Raw genomic sequence first — 25,574 nt, forward strand, 5'->3', positions numbered from 1 at the left:
ATGTGACTTGGTCTTTGCTAAAGTTTTTTTTTAAAATAAACTTGTATAATGCAGGAATGCATCTAACTTTTGGTATAAAATGAATAGATAAATTTCGACCTTTTTCTTGTATTTAAACAAATTTTCTTTATAGCAAAGTTTTTATGTGGAACAATGTTAAACAGACTTAAGTGTGTATATATATTCTGTGTACATATATGCAACAAAACCTTCTTATTATGTTTAAAATGCTTGAATTCAATTCAATTTTTGTCTTGTCTACCACCTTAAAAGCAAACTCTGTTTGCTGATTTTGATTTTTTTTTTAATACTTCCTACTTATTGGAGATAAAATGTTTTCCATAGTGTTTTCAGCTGAATCTTCACCTTTATTTTCATATCTGCAATAGTTGCAAACATGGCATGCTATTCTTTTTTAAATATTTGGTAAAGGTTTTTCTGCCAAGAGTGCTGATAATCAAAGTCTCATTGAAATGTTATACTGTTAATATATTTTTGAGAAAAAGTACCAAAAACATCATGAGGCAAAGAGTCTAGAATTTTGATCAGAGTGAAATCTTGCATTCTTTATTTATTTGTTGAAATAAAATAATGTGACTGATATATTTAATATGTTAGGTAATTCATTAAATAAAAAGTATTAACTAACCACATTGTTATGGAACCTATTTAAATAATATATTTTATTCATAATAGAAAGCCTGAAGCGTGCCAAGTGGTGTGGAATATGTGAATGATTTCTTTATTGCTCAGATTAAATTCTCATCTTATATTTTAAAAAAAGAAATTGTCTATAGCTATTCTTAAAGATGAAATAATGTAGCACAACTACTCTGACTGTAACATAAAATGTGATTGTTTCTTATCAGTTTTTGATTTAAAAGAAACTTCTGAAATCGTTTGCAAAAAGCTTCATTGAAAAAAATTTAGAATTAAAAAGATAATTTTATTACAAATTAGGCAATATTCAACATTAATTTAAATGATGGAGTTTTTGTTTCTTTTAAGAACTCATAGTGCAAGCATTTGGATATAAATTAAATCTATATTTATTAACTTTTTTTTGACTGAGAAATTAAATTTTAATGTTAATCAGTTTTCAAAAATCAATTTTTAGTATTATCACTCAATACTTAAAATTATACATCAGCATATTTGATTAGAAAAAAGAATTATACATTTAATAAAACAAAAAACATTCGAATGCTTTTATTGTGTAAAACTTCTCATCCTTGATGTGAAACATTATTTTGTAAAAGAAAAATATCTAATTCTAAATTTGTTTGATATGAAAGAAAATCAGCATGTGTGTCTAATTTTCATTAAAGTTTTTCTTTTATAGATTATTCAAGTTTCTATAGTATAATGCCTTTCATTTATCTTCAGTAAAATACTTTTACAATAAAAAGTTTTCATCTATCATTGAAAATTTTATAAAATAGGTGTGCTACAAATTCTGATTAAAGAAATTACCATTTTAAATTTTTGTTTCAGAACAAATATGTTATTTAGAGATAATTAAATCAGTGATAGAATATTGAATAAATTTTATTTTTTAAATTCTTTTCGCAATTCAGTTAAAGATATTAGAGATTCATTTTTAACTATTCACTTCCTGCTAGTAGTTCCTCATCTCGTTCATTTATATATTTTAATTCTTTAAGTATTAAATTTGAATCTAAGTCATAAAATATCAAAATGTCTTTTTATACTGTATGCTCAGTTACTAGCTAAAAAATATATATATATAAATGCAATAATCTCAAATTTATTTCCTCTCCTAAATATATATATAAAGTGAAAAAGATTATTGAATTATGCAATGAAGCATTAAGAAATTGCAATAAATTAAACTTTTTACCTGGAAAATATTTTAAACTTGTGTAATGCATCTGATTTTTATATTATAGAAAAATTAAGGACTTCAAAAATAAGGCCACAATCAACTCAAGACTAGTAAAGAAGTTCATAATGATTGTTATCTTGCATAAAACCACAAAAAAAAAAAAAAAAAAATTAAAGATGACTGATTGAAATTTGCAAATAAATAACTTTCTTGGAAAACATAGTTAATGCTTCATGAAGAATTTTTATTTGGTGAAAAATTGTTCACTTTTTCTTTTATACAAGTTTTATTTGTACATGTAAAATATTCATTGACAAAATAAAAATTTAACAATGTCCAAATGCAGAATTCTTAAAGAATAGATTTTCTATTAAAGGTATCAATTCAAATGCAATTTTTAAATGCTTGGCAACCCTTTACATATCTGTTATATACAAGCACGCAGATTTTTGACCATAAAAACATTTAATCAATGCACATTTTATCCTTTACCAATAAAAGCATACATGAAGTAATTTTTGAAAAGCAAAGTATTAACTTTTCAATTTATAATAAACAACAAGCAAATGTTAGCAGGTCTGCAATACAAAAGGTTAAACACAAGACATAATACGTGAACAAACTAGAAAGAATTTCTTCGATTACCTCACATTCTAAATGCATTCATTTGTTACAGAATAGGTACATAATTCAATTAGCAGTATCTTAACATTGTTGGAACATGTTTCCCATTGGACAATTTTGATGTTTATTTCAAATGTAGAATTGACTAATTTCTGCTTAATCCAGATATTTTAATTTTATTTAAAAAAAAATTCAAAACTGACACATTTTTACGCATTCCTCTTAATTAATATGTTTTGTTGTTAAATACTTATATATTTCACAGTTATTAAAGCTATAAATGAGAATTTTAGCTTCCAGATGTTATTTTAATCCCATAGATCTAAGGAGTATGATTTAGTTTTTGTTAAATCTGGTCCTAAGCAAGTCCCTTCATTCATAAAAGCTTGGGACTGAGATACATGTCTCAGATGTAGTCTCAAATATTTGATAGAAATGAATTTTATAGTTTGGAACTATTAAGAGCACATATCATAGCTTTAAAAGGAAATTTGCTAATAAATTGATTAAAATGGAAGCTGTCAAGTCATGCAATTCAAAACAATAGTATTTATAATGTAAATCAATTTGCAATATTATCTACTGAAATAACTGTATGAAAAAACTAATTTGCTTGAAAATAAAAAGGGAGAAGAGTTTAAAGTTCAAAAATGTCCGATTTTAAATGAAAGCTATATTATAAAAAGAAATTCATTATTTTAAATATTTTTATACTCTGACAGAAAATCTGTTCTACAAAATTTTCCTCTTTCTGTAAAGAAACACAGAATTTTTTAAAAATATGAATAAGATATCTATCTATTAAATAGTACTTATGTGCTTTTTTTTAAGTGTGTTAACTAAAAGTACATAATGAATTTTGTTTTAACAAATTTAAAAAGAATTGAATTATTTTTAATAAACCTCGGTTTAATTGCAAATAAATAAAAATATCTTGCATAATTATCTTTAAAAAATGATTCAAAATAAAAACATGATAGTAAAAAAAAAAAAAAAAAAAAAGAAGATAATATCTGAAATTTTTGAAGAAAAAAGCCATCTATTCTATTTTTTTTTTTTAAAAAGGAATATTAAATTAATGTGCATTCCTTTTAAAACATGTTACATAAAATATTTCAATTAATTTGAAAATTCAGCAAAATGAAGCATTTTTTATTGACCAAATACACTTAAATATGAAACCTATTTTAAGATTTATCTTTAACTCCAGATGTTGAGATCTAATTTTGAAATAATATTTTTTATATCAATTAAAGAAACTATATTAAATAACTTGCAGTGATTTAGACAATTGTGTTATCATTACAAATTAGAAAGAAAATTGATAAAAATATAAATAGTGAAGCATTCAGAATTTATGTGTTGCCTACACAAATCCTAGATTTCCAATACAAAACATTTTAAAACAGGTGGTCTATTATCCCTCTTGTTTAATTTATTCATATAAAGAAACTATATTTCTTTTCAAAGAATATTATTTTTTTTAAAAAAAAGATATTAGCTGTAATTGAGAGCAAGTTGATAATTTGATTTGAAAAAAATATTAGCTGAAAGTAATAAAGAGAACTTTATTTATCCAGAACATACTGATTGAGAAACAATGAAAGCTGTCATATTTTTAACCATTTTACAAAAGGTAGTTAATAATATTCCTAAAAAAAATGCATATTAATACTTGCTTTTATTTTAGAAAGAAAGAAAAAAGCATTTGAAGGGTTTTTTTTTTTTTTTTTTTTTTTTTTTTCCAATAGAATTAGTTATTCTTAGAATTTTTCTCTATATACCATGTAAATGAAAATATATTTTTAAAAAATTATTTTATCCATGTCTGCTTCTGCAGCATTTAAAAAAGCATAAATAAAATTTAGTATATTACTTTGTTTTGTTTTTTTATTTTATTTTAATTTTTGGAATGAAGTTGTAATTTTAGGATACAAACTAACTACAAAAATTCACACTTTTCTCTTTATTCAGTTATCTTACATAAATTGAAAATAATTTTCAAAATAACAGATAGATTTTATTTATTTCAATCTTTTGTCAAATAAATACATAATAATTTAATACCGGTTCAACACTTGAACAAATTTTTATATACTTGTAATGAATTAAAAAAGAAATGCCAATATTTAAATTTCATTTTTATTCACTAATAAAACAATCTGGCTTATTATCCCAAAATAGAAAAAAATCATTTTTTTACTACATGTTTAATGAATGTTCAATTTAGTAATAAGCTCCAATGTTCGATTTTTTTTTTAAATTAATGATTAGAAAAATAAATTTAGAACTATCAATAATCACAGAAATTGCTATTATTTGTTTATTTTTTTGGTGAAAAATTATTACAACAGATTTTTGATAATGAAGACAAATAAAAGCAAAAATATGTGCTCATATTTTTCATGTCCATTCCCAAATCTCATTCATTCACAGATAAAAAAATAAATATAATGGATAGTAAAACTGATTTAAATTACAACAAAACTCACTATATAATAGTTATAATAACAGATGATAATAGATGAATTATGAAAAAATATACAATACAATGGGCACCACTGAATTGAGTATATAAAAAAAGTTTATTTGCAAATATCTGGACATTTTATGGCAATATATTGTAGTTTTGGCTGTTCTATAAAATCAATGTTTCGTAGAAACATTGAATCAAAAACAATATTTTTTTTTTTTTTACACACATAAAAAGCTGGAAGCAAACACAATTCTGAAGATTAATTATCCACAAAATTCTGAGTTCGATTCGTAGCTCTGGTTTATTTTGTGCTCCTTCAGTATAAAACTTGACACTTTTGTTATTTAAGATCTTATTTTTGTGAATATTGGGTGGTTGTGGAATATGATACTGCAAGAACAATTTTATTTAAAGTTAAACTGATACACATTTTGATTTATTTTCAAATGATAAAAATGAAAGTGGTCCAAGACTCTAAAACCATGAAGCTTCTCATTACATGTCTTTAAAAGTTAATCGAAATAAAAGCAAATAATTTTGCTTTCATCTTAAAAATGAAACAAATTTTTCAAAACCTCAATGTTTTCAACTGATTTCTCCTTCAAATACATTAATGTTAGAAATATTCTGCAACTATTCTTTAAAAAATGCTGTTTCTTTCCTCAAAAGTACAACATTTTTGGCTGCTTATTTTATATCATGAGCTTTATATAACTAAAACGCAGAATATTTCATGCTATTTATACAATATCATGAGTCTTATATAACTAAAACACAGAATATTTCATGCTATTTATATAAGGAAAAATAAATGAAAGCATGGAAATATTCAAACAAAATTAGGTTCATAATAATTCAATTGGGGAAAGCATTAAAACAATGTTTTAGTAAACTTAACTATTAAAAACATAGATTATATAACTTTTACAAATTTTAAAATGCATTGCTGTTTCATGTCATATTTATGTCTAAACTTTATGATTAAAATTTTCTAATATTTAATTTAACAATAATTTACTTTATTAAAAAAATAATCAAGGAATAAAAATAAATGTAATTCCACACATTTTAAATAATCTTGATTAAACATACATTATTTTAAAATTGGAAATGTTTCAATTTAAAAACGAATTTAACAAAATGCACAACTAATCAATAACAATTAATAAATATCGCACATACTTACAGACTACTGCCAATATGTAAAGCCTGACTGTATTTTTTAAACAATAAGTAAATTTCATTCATCAAAAATCAATTAATGAATTTTTACTCATCAATTTTGATATCAACTTTCCAACTGCATATTAATTCTCCAATTAAAAAGGCTAATACTATAACAATTAATACAGAGCATATTCATAGTTTACTTTTAACCAGTACAGCCCTGGACCTCTTTAAAAAATTAATCTATTTGATTTTTAAAAAATTTAAAAACAATTTTGCTATTCTTCAATTTTGACATCAATTTTCCAAAGAGGAAAAAAATATTCATCTTTTAACAAAAGGGTTGCATTTCATCTGGTTATAACCACAAACACCCTTAAATAAAACATATTAAAATATCAATAAATGACCATTGAACATGGCCCAGCAAATGAGAAATTTTTATAATTTATAAAAATCATTACATTCACCGAAATAGCTGCCACAAATTCAATTTTTGATACGTGGGAGAATTTTTTTTTTTTTTTTTTTTTTTTTTTTCAAATTCTGACCAAGCAGCCTAAAAAAATGTTGAAGTAAAAAAATCTAATATAAAAATATGTACACGTTCAACAGTCAAAAATCATGAATGACTGAACAGCTGAAATACAGCTGCCAGCAGAAGGAGAAACAAATGAGACATAGTCATAAAAACACAGATGTCCTAAACATGTAAAAATAAGCGTTCCTATGTCTGTCTTTAGAAATGGATGATTTTTTTTATGTACACGGCCATGAGCCAATTGGTTAGGCACTCGAGGGAAATGACAGTGGACGAAATGAAATACTGAGTTCTGTTTTTGTTTTATTCAGTCTTTGACAAGTCGATAGATGTGATGTTGTGCCCCATGTTCACTTGTTGAAACTTCAAATACATAGGCAATACATAGAAGGGTTTCTTGTGTATCCCTATTCGTCACCACCTAGGAAAGATAAGCAGATGAATATTCAAACAATTGAACCATGAAACAAACTCCTTGACCAGTATTTTAAAAGAAAATACATCAATCTAATGTCTCCTAAATATGTTAAAACTCAGGTTGAAAACATGAGAAACACAATATGTTGTTCCATTAAACCATGTTGCTGTTAAAATATTAATGACTAAAGCCCTTTTAAATATTGATAATCAATATCTTTTCTAAGGAAACCAAATTCAAAATTTGAGTTCGATTTTTAATTTAAAGCCAAGTTGGTGAAACCCATTTAATTTTTTGAAACTAACTAATTGAACTTTCTAATCAAAATACTTACAAAATGACTTCTAATATTATTCATAAAAAAATGTGATGCATACAAGTTTTTTCATACACTATCAACTCGATATGTCATTGATTAACAAGATATCTTTCTTGACATTAAATTCAAATTCATAACTCAATGTAAATATGCAAGGGAATTATTTCATTTAAAAGTAAGTCATTTAAAATCTTTAGACTCAAGATTTTAAAACAAGAAACAACATTAGTAAATATACAACTGAATGTATAGATAAATACAAATTTAACTAAAATTGATATTAGATCTTGAGAGGTTTATTTTATAGAAAAAAATTAGAATTTTTTTAAATTTTACACAAATAAACAAATTATACAAAAAGTCATAAATATTTCATTAACTTCATTTTCAAAAATCAAAATTTTTAAATGTTACAAATTAATTTTAATAAGTAAAATTTAATGCTGAATTTCCCAAAGGAATAATTGAAGTGAAATAAAAATTGATATAAACTGATTAGAATATAATTACAAAATGCTGACTGCATTGCATATTAAAATTTCAGTTAAATCTAATTATCAGGTTAATAATTTATAAGTACTTAAAACCATTATTTATAAATCCCTTTTAATGTCATTTAAAGTACCTTGCAATTAATTAAATAACAATTAATTAAAATAAAATAATGAACAAAAGCCAATTATCCACACTTTATAACATTTGAGAGGACATTATTTTTATTAACATCATTTAGCTTGCTAATTCACAGATAGAGAGGTAAGCTTAAGGTATTATAGAAATAGTAGTACATTTTATTCCTAAAAGATACAACAATATCATAAGGTGTCAATACAGGAATGCACTCCCCTACCCACCTTCTTTAGTCTTTGCATTTACATTTTAAAAGTCTCCTATTTTCCCTTTGTTTTTCAAACAATAAAAAGAATTGTTATAAAATATATTTAAAAATATTTATAAAAATTGCAAGAATTAAATTAATATGAATGAAAAGATAATTTTCTGCATTTTAAAATCTATATTGTTTTACCATTTTTGGAAGTTATCTGGGAAAAAAAGATAAAATTTCACCATTAGTTAATTAATTAAAATTCAAAAAAAAATCTTTTTAATTGGTCTAATCTGCACATTCTTATACTCCCAAAATAAGCTGTATCAAATTTGATAGTTCTAGGTTCAGTGCTAGTCTAAAAACTTCATTTTATGCAATCTTACATTTAAAAAAAAATGAAATTTTAGTAAATCAACTGAGGAAATGCATAGAAATATTCATCAAAAGCAATAATATACCTGTAATATTGTGAAATTTTCTAGCACGCTATTCATCATGTACTTCTCTGGCAAGTGTTTTAGCTTATGGATAAAGTTTATCATGTACTCACACATGGGTGATCTATGGATTCGATAGACAAACCTGCCATTCTCAAAACGAGCATACTCTGTCTAAAGAGGGATGAAAGAAAATATGTTTAATATAAGTTACAACACCCAAATTTAAAATGTTATACAACATTCCTAAGAGCATCAACAAAATAAATTTTTTTTAAAAATGCAAATATTAATGCATTTCAAAGAAACAAAACAAAAAAAACCAATGCATATAAGTTAATAATACTGAATAAATCTTTTTTTAAAATCAAATTATAAGAAATGCTCTTTCATTTAATTCAATAAATATTCAAAACTTAGTAATCAATTTGTCACAGAATTTACAAAAAAAACTTCTTGATGTCTGCAATAATTACATGATATAAATCAACTAATTATCAAACATTATCCAGTAATGTTTGTGATATTCTGTTTCAATTCATGTCATTTAAATTATCACTTCACAATCAGAAGAAAAGAAATCCAACAACAGATTATATAGAATAAGAATAAAGAGATAGCATTCAGCAACAAATTAAACTGATTGATAAATTAGAATACATTAGTTAGAATGTTTCATTCATTTCCTCTCCAGAATTATTCTAAAAGGTGCAATTTTCAATTTATTTACAAAAAACATTTCTAAATATACATATTTAAACTCAAGAAATAACTGAAAGTTTATGGTCAAGATTTTGCATTTTTACCAAATCAAAAATATAGTTTACATTATAATGAATATGAATGATAAATATAAAATATGGTGAGAGTACAGAGTTAATATTATAAATGAATACCTATTTGAAATATAATTTGCATAGCATAGCAGTAATTCAAAAAGACATTTAACACTACAGAATATCATTATAATTCTAAAGATGGTCCTTCTTGAAACTGAATCTGATTATTAACCAAAACAAATACAAGATACCTTTTAATATTCATGTATGCTGGAAACTTATTCCTGTGACATATTAACAATATATTTTAAATACTTTAAAATTGGAGTTTCTTAGTCTTAACCAATGAAATAAAAAAGTTGAAATTGGACTTATTATTATTTACATTGAGAATACATTTTATAAATAGGTTAAGACAAAGGAACTTTGTAATGAAGTTTAAACTGTTTATTAGAAATGAAATTTTAAATCCTGTACACTGAAATACAATACAGATAAGCAATTATTATTCTTTATAGTTAAGGAAAAATTAAAATATTTTGGTATAAATTGACAACAACAAAAAAAGCATATTTTTCATTCTATAGAAACAAAATCTCCAATGCAAAATATTAACAGCAATAGCAGACAGTAAATTTTTTAAAATTTCATTTTAAAAACTTTGTTCTAATCTAAAATTGCAATAAAATTGGTTGAAAAGTACACAACAAACGGCAATGAAATTCTTACTTCAACTTTTTCTACAACTTGTTTTCCAAATGAACAAACTTTTGTCGAACATGTAATAGTCATATTTTCATTACTTTCATACCTACATAGAAAAAAATTAAATCAATTGCAAAATAAAAGAAGTTATTCACTTAAAGAAATATATGAAATGATAAAAATATAATAGCCATATGATGAAATATAGTAGAAATAGAAAATATAATGGTAATAGAATTTCTAGACACTAAAAATAAGATTATATAACAATACAATCCTTCATTTTTCATTAACTTTTAATCATAACTTGTCTACATCACAAAATTGTAATTAGGGGACACAAAAATAAATAAGAATATTAAAGAAATTTTAAATTTATTTCTTAATACAAATTGTACTGTTATTTAATATAAATATTTCAATATAATCTCAAGTGATTCAGAGCATTTTCATTCAATAAATATGAAATCTGTTAAGAAAATTTAAAAATCAAAATAGATACTAACTGGCTAGTGACTCCATAAAATGCCCCAGCCTCATCCTGGATATTTGTATTAAGGTCAGCCTATAAAAAATGCCTTTGTTATAATAAAGAATTGTGCATATATTCCTATTTATATAACAAAACTATGAAACAGTAGTGAAATAAGTTATTTCTTTTCATTGAATTTAAAAAATTAACACATTTAGATGTTATATCAGTTAACATAATGTATACAAAATAAAAGGAAAAAGATAAGACATTTCAACTTATTTTTGCCATTTCTACTCCTTAATGGCATTAATACAATTTATTAATTAATAAATTTAATAATTAAAAATAGGAACAAAAATAAAAAGATTTAAGACATCATTTTTAAAAACAATTCCAAGAAATAGTTTATTTTTCAATAACAACTGAACCATCTTTAATAGGGCCATAAAAAGTAAGTGGCAATTCAAATATTAAAGAAAGTTAAAGAGTTATGGAAACTTACCCAAAATTTGATTAAGAAGAAAGCATTTTGAGGACCTTTGTCATACAACTCCTTCAGGCCTCCTTTCTTTTCAGGAAATTTGTCGTAGATTTGCCTAATATCTACAGCCTAAATGATAGAAGAGTACTGAGTTAAAAGATCAATTCATAACTGATACTTAATAATGTATAGAATTTATCAGACATATAAGAAAGAAAATATTTAAAAATAAAATTAATAAAGATATTGTTCAAACTTTATTGCTAATATTAGCTGTCCCCTTTAATATTCAAAAATAAAATTCTTAAAAATAAAAATTATCTAAAAAAAATATTGTTATTTTTGTATGCCTAACAATAGTCATGAGGTATTTTAAAGCTTTCCTTGCAAATAATATATTAGTTGATATATTAATAAAATGTGATGATTTCATATCCTCTAGCAAATTACTGCATCTCTCTAATAATCATTTGATAATTTGTTTTACTCCTCTATGTTCTGAGCTGATTAATTATTATTAAAAATAAACAAAAAGTCCATGTCAAAATATATCACAAACAGTAAAGCTATATCTTTTTTTTTTTTTTTTTTTGTCAAAATTTCTGATGACAATGTTTTATTTATGATAATGTTTGAGACATACTCCAGATAATAATTTTAATATTAATGGAATGATATCAGCCATTCTTGAAATGTGACTTAAACAGAGACACACTTAAACAGAAACACAGAGCAGATTTGCTGTGTTTTTAAAGTTATAATAAACATCACTCTGAATTAATTTGGCATGGAAGCAAAGTTTAAATATTATATAACAGAAAAAAGCAACTCACCTCCAGCAGAGGGTCTGTATAACTGGGCAAACCTCCTATATGTACAAATAAATGTTTGTGATACTGCAAGGAAAATAAAAGAAAATTAAAATGTGAGAAAGTTATCGAGGAAAGAAATTTTAATACATAACATTTATTAAATTTATATACATTTAAATAATTTTTATAAAATATGCTCTAGGAAATAAAAATATAGTAATTAGTATTCAAAAAAAATTTATTTAATAGAATTTTAAATACTGAATTCCCTTATATAATTAATATAACAAATTAATAGTTTTCACATAATTTTATTTTTGTCCAGAAAAAAACACTCTTTTATAAAATAATGAATTGGTCAATTTGTTTTGAAATCTTTAATAAGGCAAGTAATGCTTGCAATAACCCAAGAGGGTAAAATTTTTAAAAAGAAACAGGATTAACTTATGAGGACAATTTTCAAAAGTTATAATCCTGTCAAAAATTGAAATAATGCAACTAATAATATTTATATAGCAAAAATGTTGGAACATCAGTGTTGAAAACAGGAAAAAGCAGTAATGGAAAGAGGAATGGCATTAAACCACCTGTTGTGTTTTTGTTACACCTTCTTTTGATTTTAACTCAGCTGTGTATCATTATTGTAGAACATATATGACATTCATTTATAAGAATTGATGTTTAAAAATTATGAATATTTTGAGGAAAATGCCATAATGGGAAATCACAAAACCCTTCACTAAGAATATTTCTACATACTTTGTTAAATAAATTATTCAGAGGACTATAGGCATTTTACACTATATAACATTATTACAAAACATTATTCAGAAAATTCTTCAGTGTGAAAACTCATGCTTGAAAATTTTTTAACACATTTATCCCTTTTAGTCTTCAATTTATTAAAATATCTTCCATTAAAATATCTTTTTTTCCAAAAAGAAGTTTAATAGTGAAAAAAAATAGTTTATCTTATTTCCAATGAGTTTGCCTTTAATATAATCAGTGATTAGAATTACCAAAATGATTAAAATCACTTATGTATCATTATGTCCAATTAAATTAACCAAAAGAAATCCAATTTTAACACCATTTATATGTATTATGTAATATGATATTCTGATTTGAAAATGGAGGCTTTTCAATTTTATGAAATTCTTAATGCAGGTTTAGAACAATGAGAATTATTAAATTTATGCTTATACAAGCAGCTCAGTTTCACATTTTTTTGGAGGGGATTTAATTAATTTGTATTATCACTGACTATAGAGTGCTTCATTTTTACCAGCTTCAAATAAAAAGAAAATATAAAAAAAAGCTAAAAAAACAAGAAGATTAAGAAATTCCTAATGAAGAGATAAGAATTATCTTATGGTATTTGCCTTTACATTTTCTGGATCACGTTGTTGCTCCATGAAGGCAGACAGTTCAACCAGCCGCAGCTTGTGGGTAGCGATTGCCCGTCCCTCAAATGAAGGAAGTGACGGCGTGTTCAACAAGTCGACCCCAGAGACAGGAACAGCAGGAGGCTTCGGTCCCATTCCATAGGGCTGACTCACAAATGGCTTGATACTGAAAAGAATAAAAAAAGTCAGAAGCTGCAAGATCTTTTAATTTTTACAATTAAAAATATTTTTAAATTCTTCAAAGCGACCAATCATTATTGTGTTGTTAAATTTAAGAGCTGCAAGATCTTTTAATTTTTACAATTAAAAATATTTTTAAATTCTTCAAAGCGACCAATCATTATTGTGTTGTTAAATTTAAGATTTCAGTGAATTACACTGAAAATAATTTTAAAAACTTGAGCATTCAATCATTTATTTTTGTGATTTATAATGACTGAAAATAATGAACAAAATAATTTTATAATGCTTTCAATCAATGTTTATGTTCCTTGCAATTATACTAATAAAAATTAGAAGCATGTTCAAAATTAAAATCATAAAATAATTAATTGAGTTGGATAAAATATGTTTGAAACCATAAAGAAATCAATAAAAAAAATATTTATTAACACAATTTTATTTTAAGTAGGAATGAAACAACATCAGAAAGAAGTATCTCAAGTTAATCTAAATGTATGATTTACAATAAAATTTACAAAAAAAAAAAAAAAAAAAAAAAAAAGGAATTAACACATTAAATCAGTCATTGAATACTCACTCCTCAGATGTCCCTGGTTGTGTGATACCTGGTTGCCAGAACTGAAAATGAAAAATCAGAACAAAATTATTTTTATGCTACTATGTAAAATTAAATATATGGAAAATCTTAAATAATATTTATTTTCCATACATTAAAAAAAATAATAATAAAACTCACAGGTGTTCCGGCATAATTGACGGGTTGTACGAGGGACGCAAGAGAGGCAGCCTTGTTGTGGATGGCAGAGGCAGACACAATCTGGGCCGAAGTGAGGGAGTGCAGCGCTTTCTCCTTGGCAGCCTGATCCTGGGAGTAAAACAAAGAGACGATCTGAGCGGACGACATGGAGGACATCGACTGCAGGGCGGCTTCCTTCGAAGTCTGATCCTGCTGTAAAAGAGATGACAGCAACCATTGGATGGGGCCATCATCCGCACCATTGCCCGGATCCTCAAGTTGGACCTCTCCAGTACAACAAAACCTCCACCACAGTTAAATATTTGGATAAAAAATAGTGGCAATATTACTCAGATGTGATATATATGCATGCCCCCTTGAACCAATAGCAGATATTTAAATAAAGACATACAATAATCATTATATTTCATTCAATTGTATTGTGCAGAGGTTAGCAATACGGTAGGAAAAAGCAATTGCACCAACACAACACATAACAATATATGAAAGCATTGCTGTTTCTGAGTTACTACGTTATTATAAAGAAGCAAAAGAGATTAAAATATTTTGTGCAGAAAGAAGTCACTTCAGGCTCGGCATCACTTTAAATGCCAAATAATCCAATTTAACTTGTAAATTTGATGAAGGTTGGAAGTTAATTATGTATGATTGGCTATGATCTTTCAGCCAAAATGATAAACTCAGAGAGTTTTTTCATTAGATCAACAGAAAAGAGATTATCTAAACTATAAAATAACTGCTATGGAACATTATGATAAATGATTAGTCTAAATAGAAATAATGCCTTCCAGCATTACTTCTAATTAAATTAATCATTGGCAGAAGGTGTTAGGCATATAACATGTTTTTACAGAGGGATTGCAAGTATTTAAATCTATGGCCTTTATGTAATTGCATAACTATTGGTATGTTGCCACTAAATTTTATCCAAATTTAACTACCTTTACAGGCTTTGAAGACGGAATTAATAATTTAAAAACATTTATGCCGAACAAGATTTGAAGGATAACACAGAAATTTTAAAATATATATCTTGATTAACAAATAACATTATTCAATAACTGAAAGTTCTGAAATTTCAACAAAAAATTATAGCAAAATATATCATAGCCATAAATTAAAATTTTTAAATAAATTTCAGCTCATTCCTTATGGATATAATGATATTTGAACAAGATCTAATGAAATTGCTCTAATCCTAAAGCATTAAAAGGTTCATTTACTTTATGAGGTTAATTATATTCTTTCATTTAATTCTATATAAATGATGCACATATTCACTAAATTGAAGAGATATAAGAACAAGCTGTTTCATAATTTCACATCCTGATAATTTTGTATAAATAAATAGCTTGAGAAGGAGAACATAATTTCTCGCTTTTTCATCAAAATCCCAATAAAATATCCACGATTCTGCCTAGCTCATGATCTTGTGATAAATAGTGGCTAGTAAATCTATCATTCTGCCGCTGTCCCTCAAGAAGTTAAAAATTGGAAAATTAAAAGTTATGCAGCTATAGTTTGAATAGACTATGTCTTCCACTTGACGGATAGGAGAAATGTATAAAAAAGAAATGCATCAATGAGATTAAACCCTTTATTATAATTCCAGATTTATTTATATTCACATTAAATAAATTATACAATATCAATTGTTCAATTCAGGTAATTATTTTATAGTTTTCTAATCGGAGACCATGCTATTTTATATGAAAATTACATAGATATTAATAAAGCTTATTTTTGTTTACTTATTTATTTATTTATTATTAAGAGTAATTAACAAGAACATTAATTTCTTTATATAATTTACCTTTTCTCAAATTTTTATTAATTTATTTACTTTTAGGCCAAACTTTTTAAAATCATTTTTAAACAAACTATTCAATGATACATTAATTGCATGCAGATATTTAATCCTTCAGCAAGCACAATTATTACACTAATGAAATAAATGGTCAACTTTATTTACCATTTTAGAAGAAAACACACAGTTTATAAGCTAATCAATAAATATAATAGACAAAAAATAGTATAGAAAATTAAATATTATTTGATAGTGCACGACCAATTATGGGGACTATTTTTTTTTTTTCCTAAATTCAAAAATTTTGAAAGTACAATCTTTTAAAACTTAAATTATTTGAAATTTGGGAAGATAAGAGAGAAGATAGTGACCAATTACAGTGAAATTAGAAAAGATTTCAGTTTTGGCTACCAATAATTCTCTCCTGGCCAAGGTTAAAAGATCCAATTTCTATACTTTTTAGTCCCGACACAGGATAAAATTTACTATTAAATGTGACATTCCATTAATTTAATATTGAAATTAAAATGAAAATATAATTTTTTATTTACATTTATGTAATGACAATATAAAATTAATTTTTATTTAATGACATCATAAAAAAAGAGATTATGATCTTATGAAAATCAATCAATGAAACAATCTCCAATGAGAAAAAGGAATCGAATGGCATCATACCCAGGTTAAGCAACATGAAATTAAGCATTTGCAAGAGAATCGATTAAGTAATATAAATCCAGATGTCTGGTGATAGGCATCCTTTATCGAGCATTCCTTTAAACTGATAAATTACTATCATTATTCCCTGATTAAAAAGAACTTCAGAAATCGTGCACTATCAAATAGAAGAATTGGAGGAAAAAAAGAAAGACTTATGTGGCTAGGAACAAGCGAAAATTTCCTTACATTCACCTTTAGTTTCGTCTGTATCTCCCTGGCCTTTCTCCTGGCGAGAACTTGGATGTGACTAGAGACTTGTTTGCGGGTGCGCGTCTTGCCCGTACGGAGCTTGATGTAGCGGGCGATCAGCTCATTTCGCCCTAAAAACAAAATATAAATTGTAATTGATGCATTTTTTATTTTCTAATTATTAATTAAAATGGATTTCTTCTTTAAAAAAAAAAGAAAACTTATTTCAAACGAAAAATTCGTTTTTATTTTTATATTAATTATATTACTAATTTAGAGAAATTTTCAAAATAAAAATAAGCAAAGTAGAAAAAGGTACTATTCAGTTTTAACGACGGCCAAAAAGTGCCAAGAAAAAAGTTTGCCAAATTATAAAAGTATACTCAAGTACAATATTATTTATTATGAAAAATTTAGAACAGGCGGATCACATGCCCTATAGGTTGACGACTGAAATCGCCAAATTGGCGAAATTTTTTATGGGCTCTTTTTGGTCACCATTACAACCGACAAGATGTGACGGGTAAATAAAATACCCTCCATTTTAATGAATGACCTCAATCTGACTTCTTAAACATTAAAAACTAATGATAAATTCTGAAGTCCCAATAGCACATCGGAAGGATAAAATTACCCAAAAGTAGGCCATGACCCAAAAATATCAGAGAAAATTTTTAGAACTTTCTGCCACTCAATATCTTTCAAAATTTGGTAAAAGAGGGGGGGGGGGGGAAGTCTTAAAAAAGAAAAACTCTAATGGAGAATTTTACCAAAAATCGCTACATGTTTCAAACTTTTATTGACATTAACTTTCATAATTATAATTTTCGGGATTAAAGACAAATTTTCGGAGAAAAACTGAATCGCAATTGAAGAAAATATCACAAGCCGATAAGTCATGGCATTTCTACTCAAAAATTAAAAAATATGTGTTTCGAAGAAATACAAACTGAAACAAAATAGTTTGGTCTAAAACAGATATTTATTTATTTTAAAAAAAAAAAAAAAACGAAAGAAATAAAATAATGCTGCAATATAAAATATTTTGTTTCCGGAAGATAATGCTACAAATTTTTGTCAATAACTTTCTGGTGCGTGGCAATCAGAACAATTGTGTATTCTGTTTTTCGGATGTCTTATAAAATGCTAAAATTCGTTTTTATCCTAAAACGTGTTTTCCAATTAATCCCAAGGTTTTGAATATGCTGTCATATTTTCGAATTCATTCACAAATATGACAGAAAATCGGCCATTAAAGATTCGAATTCAAACATTTTTGATTATGAAACTATTAATTATGGCAATTGAGAATGATAATTCTGCAAGTAATATAAAAATATGGTTCATTGAAGAAAGATAAAGCAATCCAAAACTGATTCATGCTATTTAACGACGTAACAACTGATAAATGCTTCTGTAAAAAAAATCTATTTCCGTAATATAACTCTTAATTTATTTTAAAAATAAAAAGAATTATGCAAAAAAAATATGGATAAAATCAGAAAACCATTATATCTTTAAAACAGCTAACATAGTGAACTCGAACTATCATAGTAAAATTATGCAATATATTTTTATTTACCTAAGATTTTTAAAAAATGAAATGGGAGGAGGATATTAAACAATATAATTTTGGAGAAATCATTTTAACAAGTTCATTCATGAAAACATTAAAAAAAAAAATATTCCAGAAAATGTTAAAGAATAATAATAATTACATACATTAATTTGTGCATGAATGGTGCTGTTAAGAATAATTCTTCCTAATTCTAGACTCAGAATGTCTAAAATAAATTACAATTGCGACATCAATTTTTTTTTCTTATTATTCGCTATAAATACATATTTATAAACCTAAAAATGCAAACGATTTCATATAAAATATTTTTCTTATATTATCGTCTGCTACTGACACATTACAATTAATGAAATGAAAGCATTGTTCGTATGCTGACAATTAATAAAGGGTTTATTGAAAATAAATTCATGAAATCCTTTCACTGGATAAAGCTGGTTGAACTATTTAGATTTCAAAACTAAACCTAAAAATGCAAACGATTTCATATAAAATATTTTTCTCATATTATCGTCTGCTACTGACATATTACAATTAATGAAATGAAAGCATTGTTCGTATGCTGACAATTAATAAAGGGTTTATCGAAAATAAATTCATGAAATCCTTTCACTGGATAAAGCTGGTTAATCTATTTAGATTTAAAAACTAATACAGAATTCTACATTTGCCAACTTGAACATTAAATTCTTAATTGCAACTTAACCTTAACTTTACTACAACTACAGGTTTAAGGGAAAACACACAACTATTTTGTACCGCCCAAACTATTTCTATAAGAAACTCAATAGATTCTTCGGGCGTCACTACTTTGAAGGGGTGTATAGACATTTTCATTAGTTTAAAGTTGCTATGCACGAGAAAATAATATTTGCGTACTTGCCTAGGGCGCTGAAATTTCTAATTATACCATTTTTTTTTTTTTTCCTCGCGTGGTTAAATTAAACAGGGTAATAGTACTGGCCATTTTTAAGAAAATTATATGAAATTTTACAAATAACTATAAAATGTTGAATACGTTTTGATTATGCCTTTTTTCAAAACTATTATTTTTTTAAATAACAAATCATATATCTATTTCTCCTATTAATAGTTGAATTTATGCCTTTTGTCCAACAAAACAAGCGCTACAATTCATCTTTAATTTGATATGAATGAAGCGTAAAGTATATATTGATATGTGAAGCTTATAGCTTCGCATTCTTTCCTAAAGAAACAACAAAAGAAAGACCTCGACTTGTAATTATCGTGGTGTTATCTCCGCCTATTACGACATTTTTCCAATATATTTCGAATATCTCAGTAAATGATATGGTTTTTGTCGGATGCGATACAGCAGTTACAAAACAATTGGCGAAAAATTGATGTTTGCAATTATTAATACTAAAACAAAAATGGTTTTCATCATCTCGCGCGATAATTAGAAATATTTGGAAAGCTGCGATTGTTTGCAACGCGTCTCATATTTAATTATTAATACCAAATTATTTAGAGGATTGTGCAAAATGAATTTTATTTTGTAAATCACATCTTTGTTTAATGGCTTTTTCTTATATCAAAAGAAAAAAAAAATCTTGCATTGTTCACATTTGATTCACTAGCCTTTCTACACAGGTTTTACCATCTTTCGTTTGAGTTTTTTTTACAAGTAATGTTATTTAGATTTTTACATTCACAAAAACTATTAAAACACTGGACTAGAAACTATACAGGCTTTACCATTTTTTTGTTCGATTTTTTTACCAGTTACGTTATTTAGATTTTTACACTAAAAATATTACATGTTCTTGATGCTTAAAATGTTTGCCAATTGTTATGGCCCATTTTTAAGATTTAAAACTACAAAATAGAACTTTAGTATTGCCAATATAGAGTTTGTTGGCTTAAAATGAAACTTAACATCTTACTTTTGATTTCTCAATATAAAATGCGCCCTCATTCTCAATTCTATAAAAGCCCTCCCTTAAGGATAAATATCTTTAGAATTTTATTACATAAGGTACGTACATTAGACATTATTAGGTATACGTCAGGTATTATTAAAGATACATATGTTTTATAATTTTATTACATAAGGTACATGTGTTAAGTATTATTAAAGGCACATACGTTTTAATTTTATTACATTAGGCGCATATGGCGTTAGATATATGTTAAGTATTATTAAAGGTACATATGTTTATAACTTTATTATATAAAGCACAGATATTAGGAATATGCAGGTATTATTAAAAATACACATGTTTATAACTTTATTGTGGAAAATAAATAAAATCTTAAAAGGCAGTTTATTTATTTTATTTCTTCATTAAATTTCACAAATGTAATGCACAAAAGCTTTTTACGAACGAACTAAAAAAAAACCCAACAACAACGAAGAAAGGGAAAACATTTCAATAGAAGTATTATAAACACGAATTATATAAATTCTTGAGCCAGGAAATACTTCGTTAAACAGCACGTGCTAGAAGACTAGAAATTTAAAAAATCAAAAAAGTCTGCTATAGTACGAAGTGGAACAACTAACTCATCGGAAAAAACATTCTGTTGAAACAACTATGCCTTACAACCTCTAATAACAAACTACTTCAAACAACCTTGATTTGAAAAGCAGCACACCAGTCTCTTAAAATTGTCAAAATCATTTAAAAACGTAAATTATTTCAATAAAATGGCACTGAGAAACTATTATCGTAAGTACGGTTACGTTAAGAAATTCTGACGTAAAGTTATCATAGTAGATTTAACAGCAAAATAAATTAAACGACAAATTAATATGCAACTCTTAATCAAACCATGGATTAAATCAAGAATTTACTTGGAACATTCAATTGGAAAAGACCTAATGAATAATCATATGTTAATCTTTAATTCATGAAGGATCAATGCCTTCATAGATTGAATTCAATGCTTAGAACATTTACCCAAGAAAAATTTTCCATGCTTAAAGTGACTTTCAAATTTGTCGATAAAACGTATACATGTTAATCATCAAGAACTTTTATAATTACACTATAACAGCAGCCTCATACCACTGACAATTTTGTTTACCAACAACCATTCACTGAAAAATTATTGGAAATGGAAAATTTCAAGCAATTCCAAAGAATCTGCTAATTACCTCAAGACCCTTTAGCATGAGATAATATATTGAACTAATAACTTTTTGTAAAAAAATACTTTTTAAAGACTTATTCTGTAATGCATGCCAATTCTCAATTTTCCTGTACAAGCAATCGTCTATGGTTCCCAAATAAAACTGCTTATAAAATGGATTAATTTCTTGCGCAGTATCGGAAAATCAACTGATTCACAAAGGAACTGTTAAGCTAAGACATTAGTGGTATAACAAATTCGGGGACAAAACTTATAATCGCCATTCTTTAAAGAATCAAACTATCCATATTCTTCATTATGATAAGACGGACATAACCATCTAATTTAATAACTATGTGCAATACATTGGAGTTAAATGGATTTTAACCATTATGTTCATATCTTGAACTCATGACTAATAAGTTTATTAAAATATTATCCAGAATCAGCAATTACCCATCAACTCCGGAATGAAATTCGTTTTACATAACCATTTATTGAAAAAAGAGAGCGGAGCTATCCTTGCAAGTGACTTGTTATGGATTGAATTAAATAGATAGTACTTGGTGGAGCTTTTACCTTAAAAAGGATTTCCCTCTTAAGCAGCCTATCAGTTTCCCCGCCAAAAAGCACGGCCGATTGCCTGTCCTCATCAATTGACTACCAAGAAACAAGTCAATACATTTTCCAACAAGGAATGAGGATGGCAGTCTTTTCTATACACAACAGAACAACCACCACCCCAAGATTAACTTCTAAACTTAGAGAGAGGCAAATATTTCTCGCGTTCCATTCTCATACTGAAGCACGCCCCGCCCCTTCCCTTAGTCCCACCCCCGCTACCAGAAGATTCGATGGATGCGGGCCCATCAGCTTGCACCCCCAACCACCACAGCTACCCCCCCCCCGGAATTATCGATCGCCTCCGCTTTTCATATAAGCAAGGATCAAGAAGGGGGGAGGGAGAGAGAGATGAGAGAAGAAGTGAACTGAAGCGCGTACACCTACCAACCGACGTCAGGCAACGCCATCCCATTGGAATGTCTGGAATGTCGCCTTCCAATTTCTCGCATCCCCCCTCCCCTATTGTCCACCCCTCTCCGTTGGCGATGCGCGGTAGCGATTGCGCAACGCAGAGATTATCGTCAAGACCCTGACGACCTCCCCCCCCCCCACACACACGTTCTCGTTTTGGGGACACAGGAAGAGTTGTGAGGATGCTGCTGATGTGCCTCCCCCCCCTTCACTAACGTACGGTTGGAGGGGTTGAGATATTAAAAGTTACAGGGGAGGGAAGAAAGGGGTCCGCTTGATAGCTTGTCAAAATAAATATCTTTTCCACCAACAGGGAGGGGGGGGGGCATAGCAATCCGCTGCTCTTTTCTGTTTTTAAGGACCGTGCAGAATGGTTTTGAGCAAGAACAAAAGAAAATCGACAGATTTTTATGCAATTTTTGTTTTACCTTGCCAGAGTTCTTGTAGTCAAGTCTTTTTCTGTCTTTGTTGTAAGCAGTTCCTTTTTTTTCCCGGTAAGTTTGTTTTTACCTATTTGCATTCGAGAACTGATCTAGAAAATGGCTCGGGAAGTTGCTGCTTTTAATCGCCTGTTTTGATTCCTTTCTTAAATAGAATAAAAAACTTTGTCGTTTACGCTTACATTGCTTCTGGATCTTAATCAGTTCCTGCTGCCATTATTTCTTCTATGATTTTTTTTAAATAAGTAAACAAAATTCTTTGGCAATTTTAAAGGATAAGATATGCGTATAAAGTAACCATTTAGTAGATTTAAGTTGAATTTAGAGAAACAATCAAAGCATAGAGGTTGATCAGCAGAGTTTTATGGCTGGAAACCACTAATAAACTATAAACCTATTTGCAACTAATACCTAAATCGCCTATTTAAATCTATCAGCAGAGACTTTCGGAAATGGAAAACGGTGGCAGCAAATTCAGGTTTTCAAATGTGAACATGAATTTTCTTCATCTTAATATGACCACAAAGATGATTTACCAAGTTTTGCATATCCATTTCACAAATTTAAAAATTCGCCTAAAATGAAATTCACGATTAAGTGATAAACATACAAGTAAAATTTGTTTATCAGACATCATCTACGAATCACAATCAAAGACTATGAAGAATAGTTCTTTTTACCAGCTCTTTCCATTCGAGAAGTATATCTTTATGTCACTTGACACATTTCATCGTGGGATACTCCCAAAATCACCAGCATTCAAATTTCTTTGTATACAATCTATATATTTTTGATAATATTTTATTGTTCATATTATTACGACTGCTTTTTAATAAAAGTATATTACGATGTCAAAATTAGTAAAAGTAAAATAAGTAAATGTTGCCTTCTATTCTGATTCAAAATGTCTACTTGGCAGACATTCCAATGTTCTACAAATATGAAGACATTACTTCTTTTTTTTTTAATTAATGCTCAAAAATGTTTATTGCCGCCACTGATCACGCACCTAACATAATAACAATTACAAATAATCATTTTCTAAACAAAAAAGAGAAATTTGCAACAATCATTTTCCGTCACTAATTATAACCTCACAAATCGATAAAATATTTCATTATTATCGAAATCAGTTTTCACCTCTAATTTGCAATAAAGTATTGAGAATATAGGAAACATATTGAAACTAATTTCTTCTTAAAAAAAAAAAAATAATTCTAGAGTGAGGTTTCGACAACATTATAAATTTTCCTTACTTTAAAATAAATTAAATTGATGCAAGTCGTAAAGGGGACAAAACAATTTCCTGGCAACAGTTGATAAAGAAATAAAAAGCAAAAAGGTGAGAAAGAAATCGATAATTTTTTTTTTTTTTTTTTTTTTTTTTGTAGAAGTTCCATAAAAATTTTTTTTAAAAAAAGTGCAGAAAATTAATGAAATCGGAACGAATATTGGAAAAGCTTAGCTCGAAAATTGTCCCTCCCTATGAATCTGAATAAATTCGAATTAAGGAAGTTCGGAAATTTGAATTCGCAATTTCGTTATAAAAGAGGTTCCCAACTTTTTTTTTCTTTTACTGCCACCCCCAACACTCTATATTCCATAGTAGTTAATCTATCAAATATTAAAATATTGCCACTTCTGGATTCGCGGATGAACCATACAAGGTTCCACAGTCCATTGAAGGGGGGGGGGGGTAACACCTCTGTTGGGAACTATATGTTATACGATTACAATAAAGAATTTCTGAAATAAAAGCGAATCCAGAGAAACGTATCCATTTATTACATTCTTGATTTATCAAGGGAATGTGACAATACAAATATTACAACAATGTCTATAAAAGTGGCATCAAATTTTTTTTATTACTTTGGGTAAATACTATTAATTACAAAGCTAATTTGCCATGCTTAGGAGATATCCAATCTCAACTAATAATAAAGTGTGTGTATGTGTGCATGTGTTCGAGCGCCACAGACCAGATCGTTTGGCCTACAACTACGAAATTCGGCACATATATACATACCTTGGAGGGTAAAAATATGAGCCAGAGAGCGATTTTTTAAAAAAAAAATTTGGCGTTTTTTCGTTATAACTTCAGCAAATATTATTGCATAAAATCAATTTTATATTATTCTAAAATATAAAAAATTGTATTTTATATGATACCGTTTTAACAACTGCGATATTTTTTTTATTTTTTTTGAATTATGGCATTTTTTCCCCCACCCTTATTTACAACGACAAATTCCATTATTGCCTTGAAATTCAAACTAGTTTCATTATTTCATCAAATATTTAACCGCAATGATTTTCCTCTATTATTGAAAGAGCTACGGATGACAGATTCTGTTTAAAATCTCTGTAGTTTTTAAAACAAATTTTTAAAAATGAAATTACAACACCGCGAAATTTAGTAGATGAACAGAATATTTTCTTTTGTCAATAGCGCCATG

The 25,574-nt window shown here is 27.0% G+C and overlaps 1 protein-coding gene across 6 annotated transcripts in view; it reads right to left on the minus strand.

Moving 5' to 3' along the window:
• Window positions 1-4,708: 4,708 nt before the first annotated feature.
• The window catches only part of LOC129957005 (transcriptional enhancer factor TEF-1-like), a 32,597-nt gene continuing 11,731 nt past the window's right edge, over window positions 4,709-25,574 (minus strand). Inside the window, exons 2-11 of one of the 6 annotated variants that reach the window (XM_056069109.1) lie at window positions 16,975-17,102; window positions 14,235-14,363; window positions 14,076-14,116; window positions 13,292-13,481; window positions 11,931-11,993; window positions 11,119-11,226; window positions 10,648-10,706; window positions 10,166-10,247; window positions 8,679-8,831; window positions 4,709-7,075 (exon numbers count right to left, since the gene is read on the minus strand). In XM_056069109.1, coding sequence (XP_055925084.1) covers window positions 6,962-7,075; window positions 8,679-8,831; window positions 10,166-10,247; window positions 10,648-10,706; window positions 11,119-11,226; window positions 11,931-11,993; window positions 13,292-13,481; window positions 14,076-14,116; window positions 14,235-14,363; window positions 16,975-17,102 — 1,067 coding nt within the window. In that variant the 3' untranslated portion in view covers window positions 4,709-6,961. Of the gene's footprint in view, window positions 7,076-8,678; window positions 8,832-10,165; window positions 10,248-10,647; window positions 10,707-11,118; window positions 11,227-11,930; window positions 11,994-13,291; window positions 13,482-14,075; window positions 14,117-14,234; window positions 14,448-16,968; window positions 17,103-25,574 lie in introns of all 6 variants that reach the window. The other 5 variants (XM_056069108.1, XM_056069110.1, XM_056069106.1 and 2 more) reach the window with 5 other exon arrangements.

The sequence above is a fragment of the Argiope bruennichi genome, chromosome 11 (assembly GCF_947563725.1).
Source record: "Argiope bruennichi chromosome 11, qqArgBrue1.1, whole genome shotgun sequence".
Classification (NCBI taxonomy): Eukaryota; Metazoa; Arthropoda; class Arachnida; order Araneae; family Araneidae; genus Argiope; species Argiope bruennichi.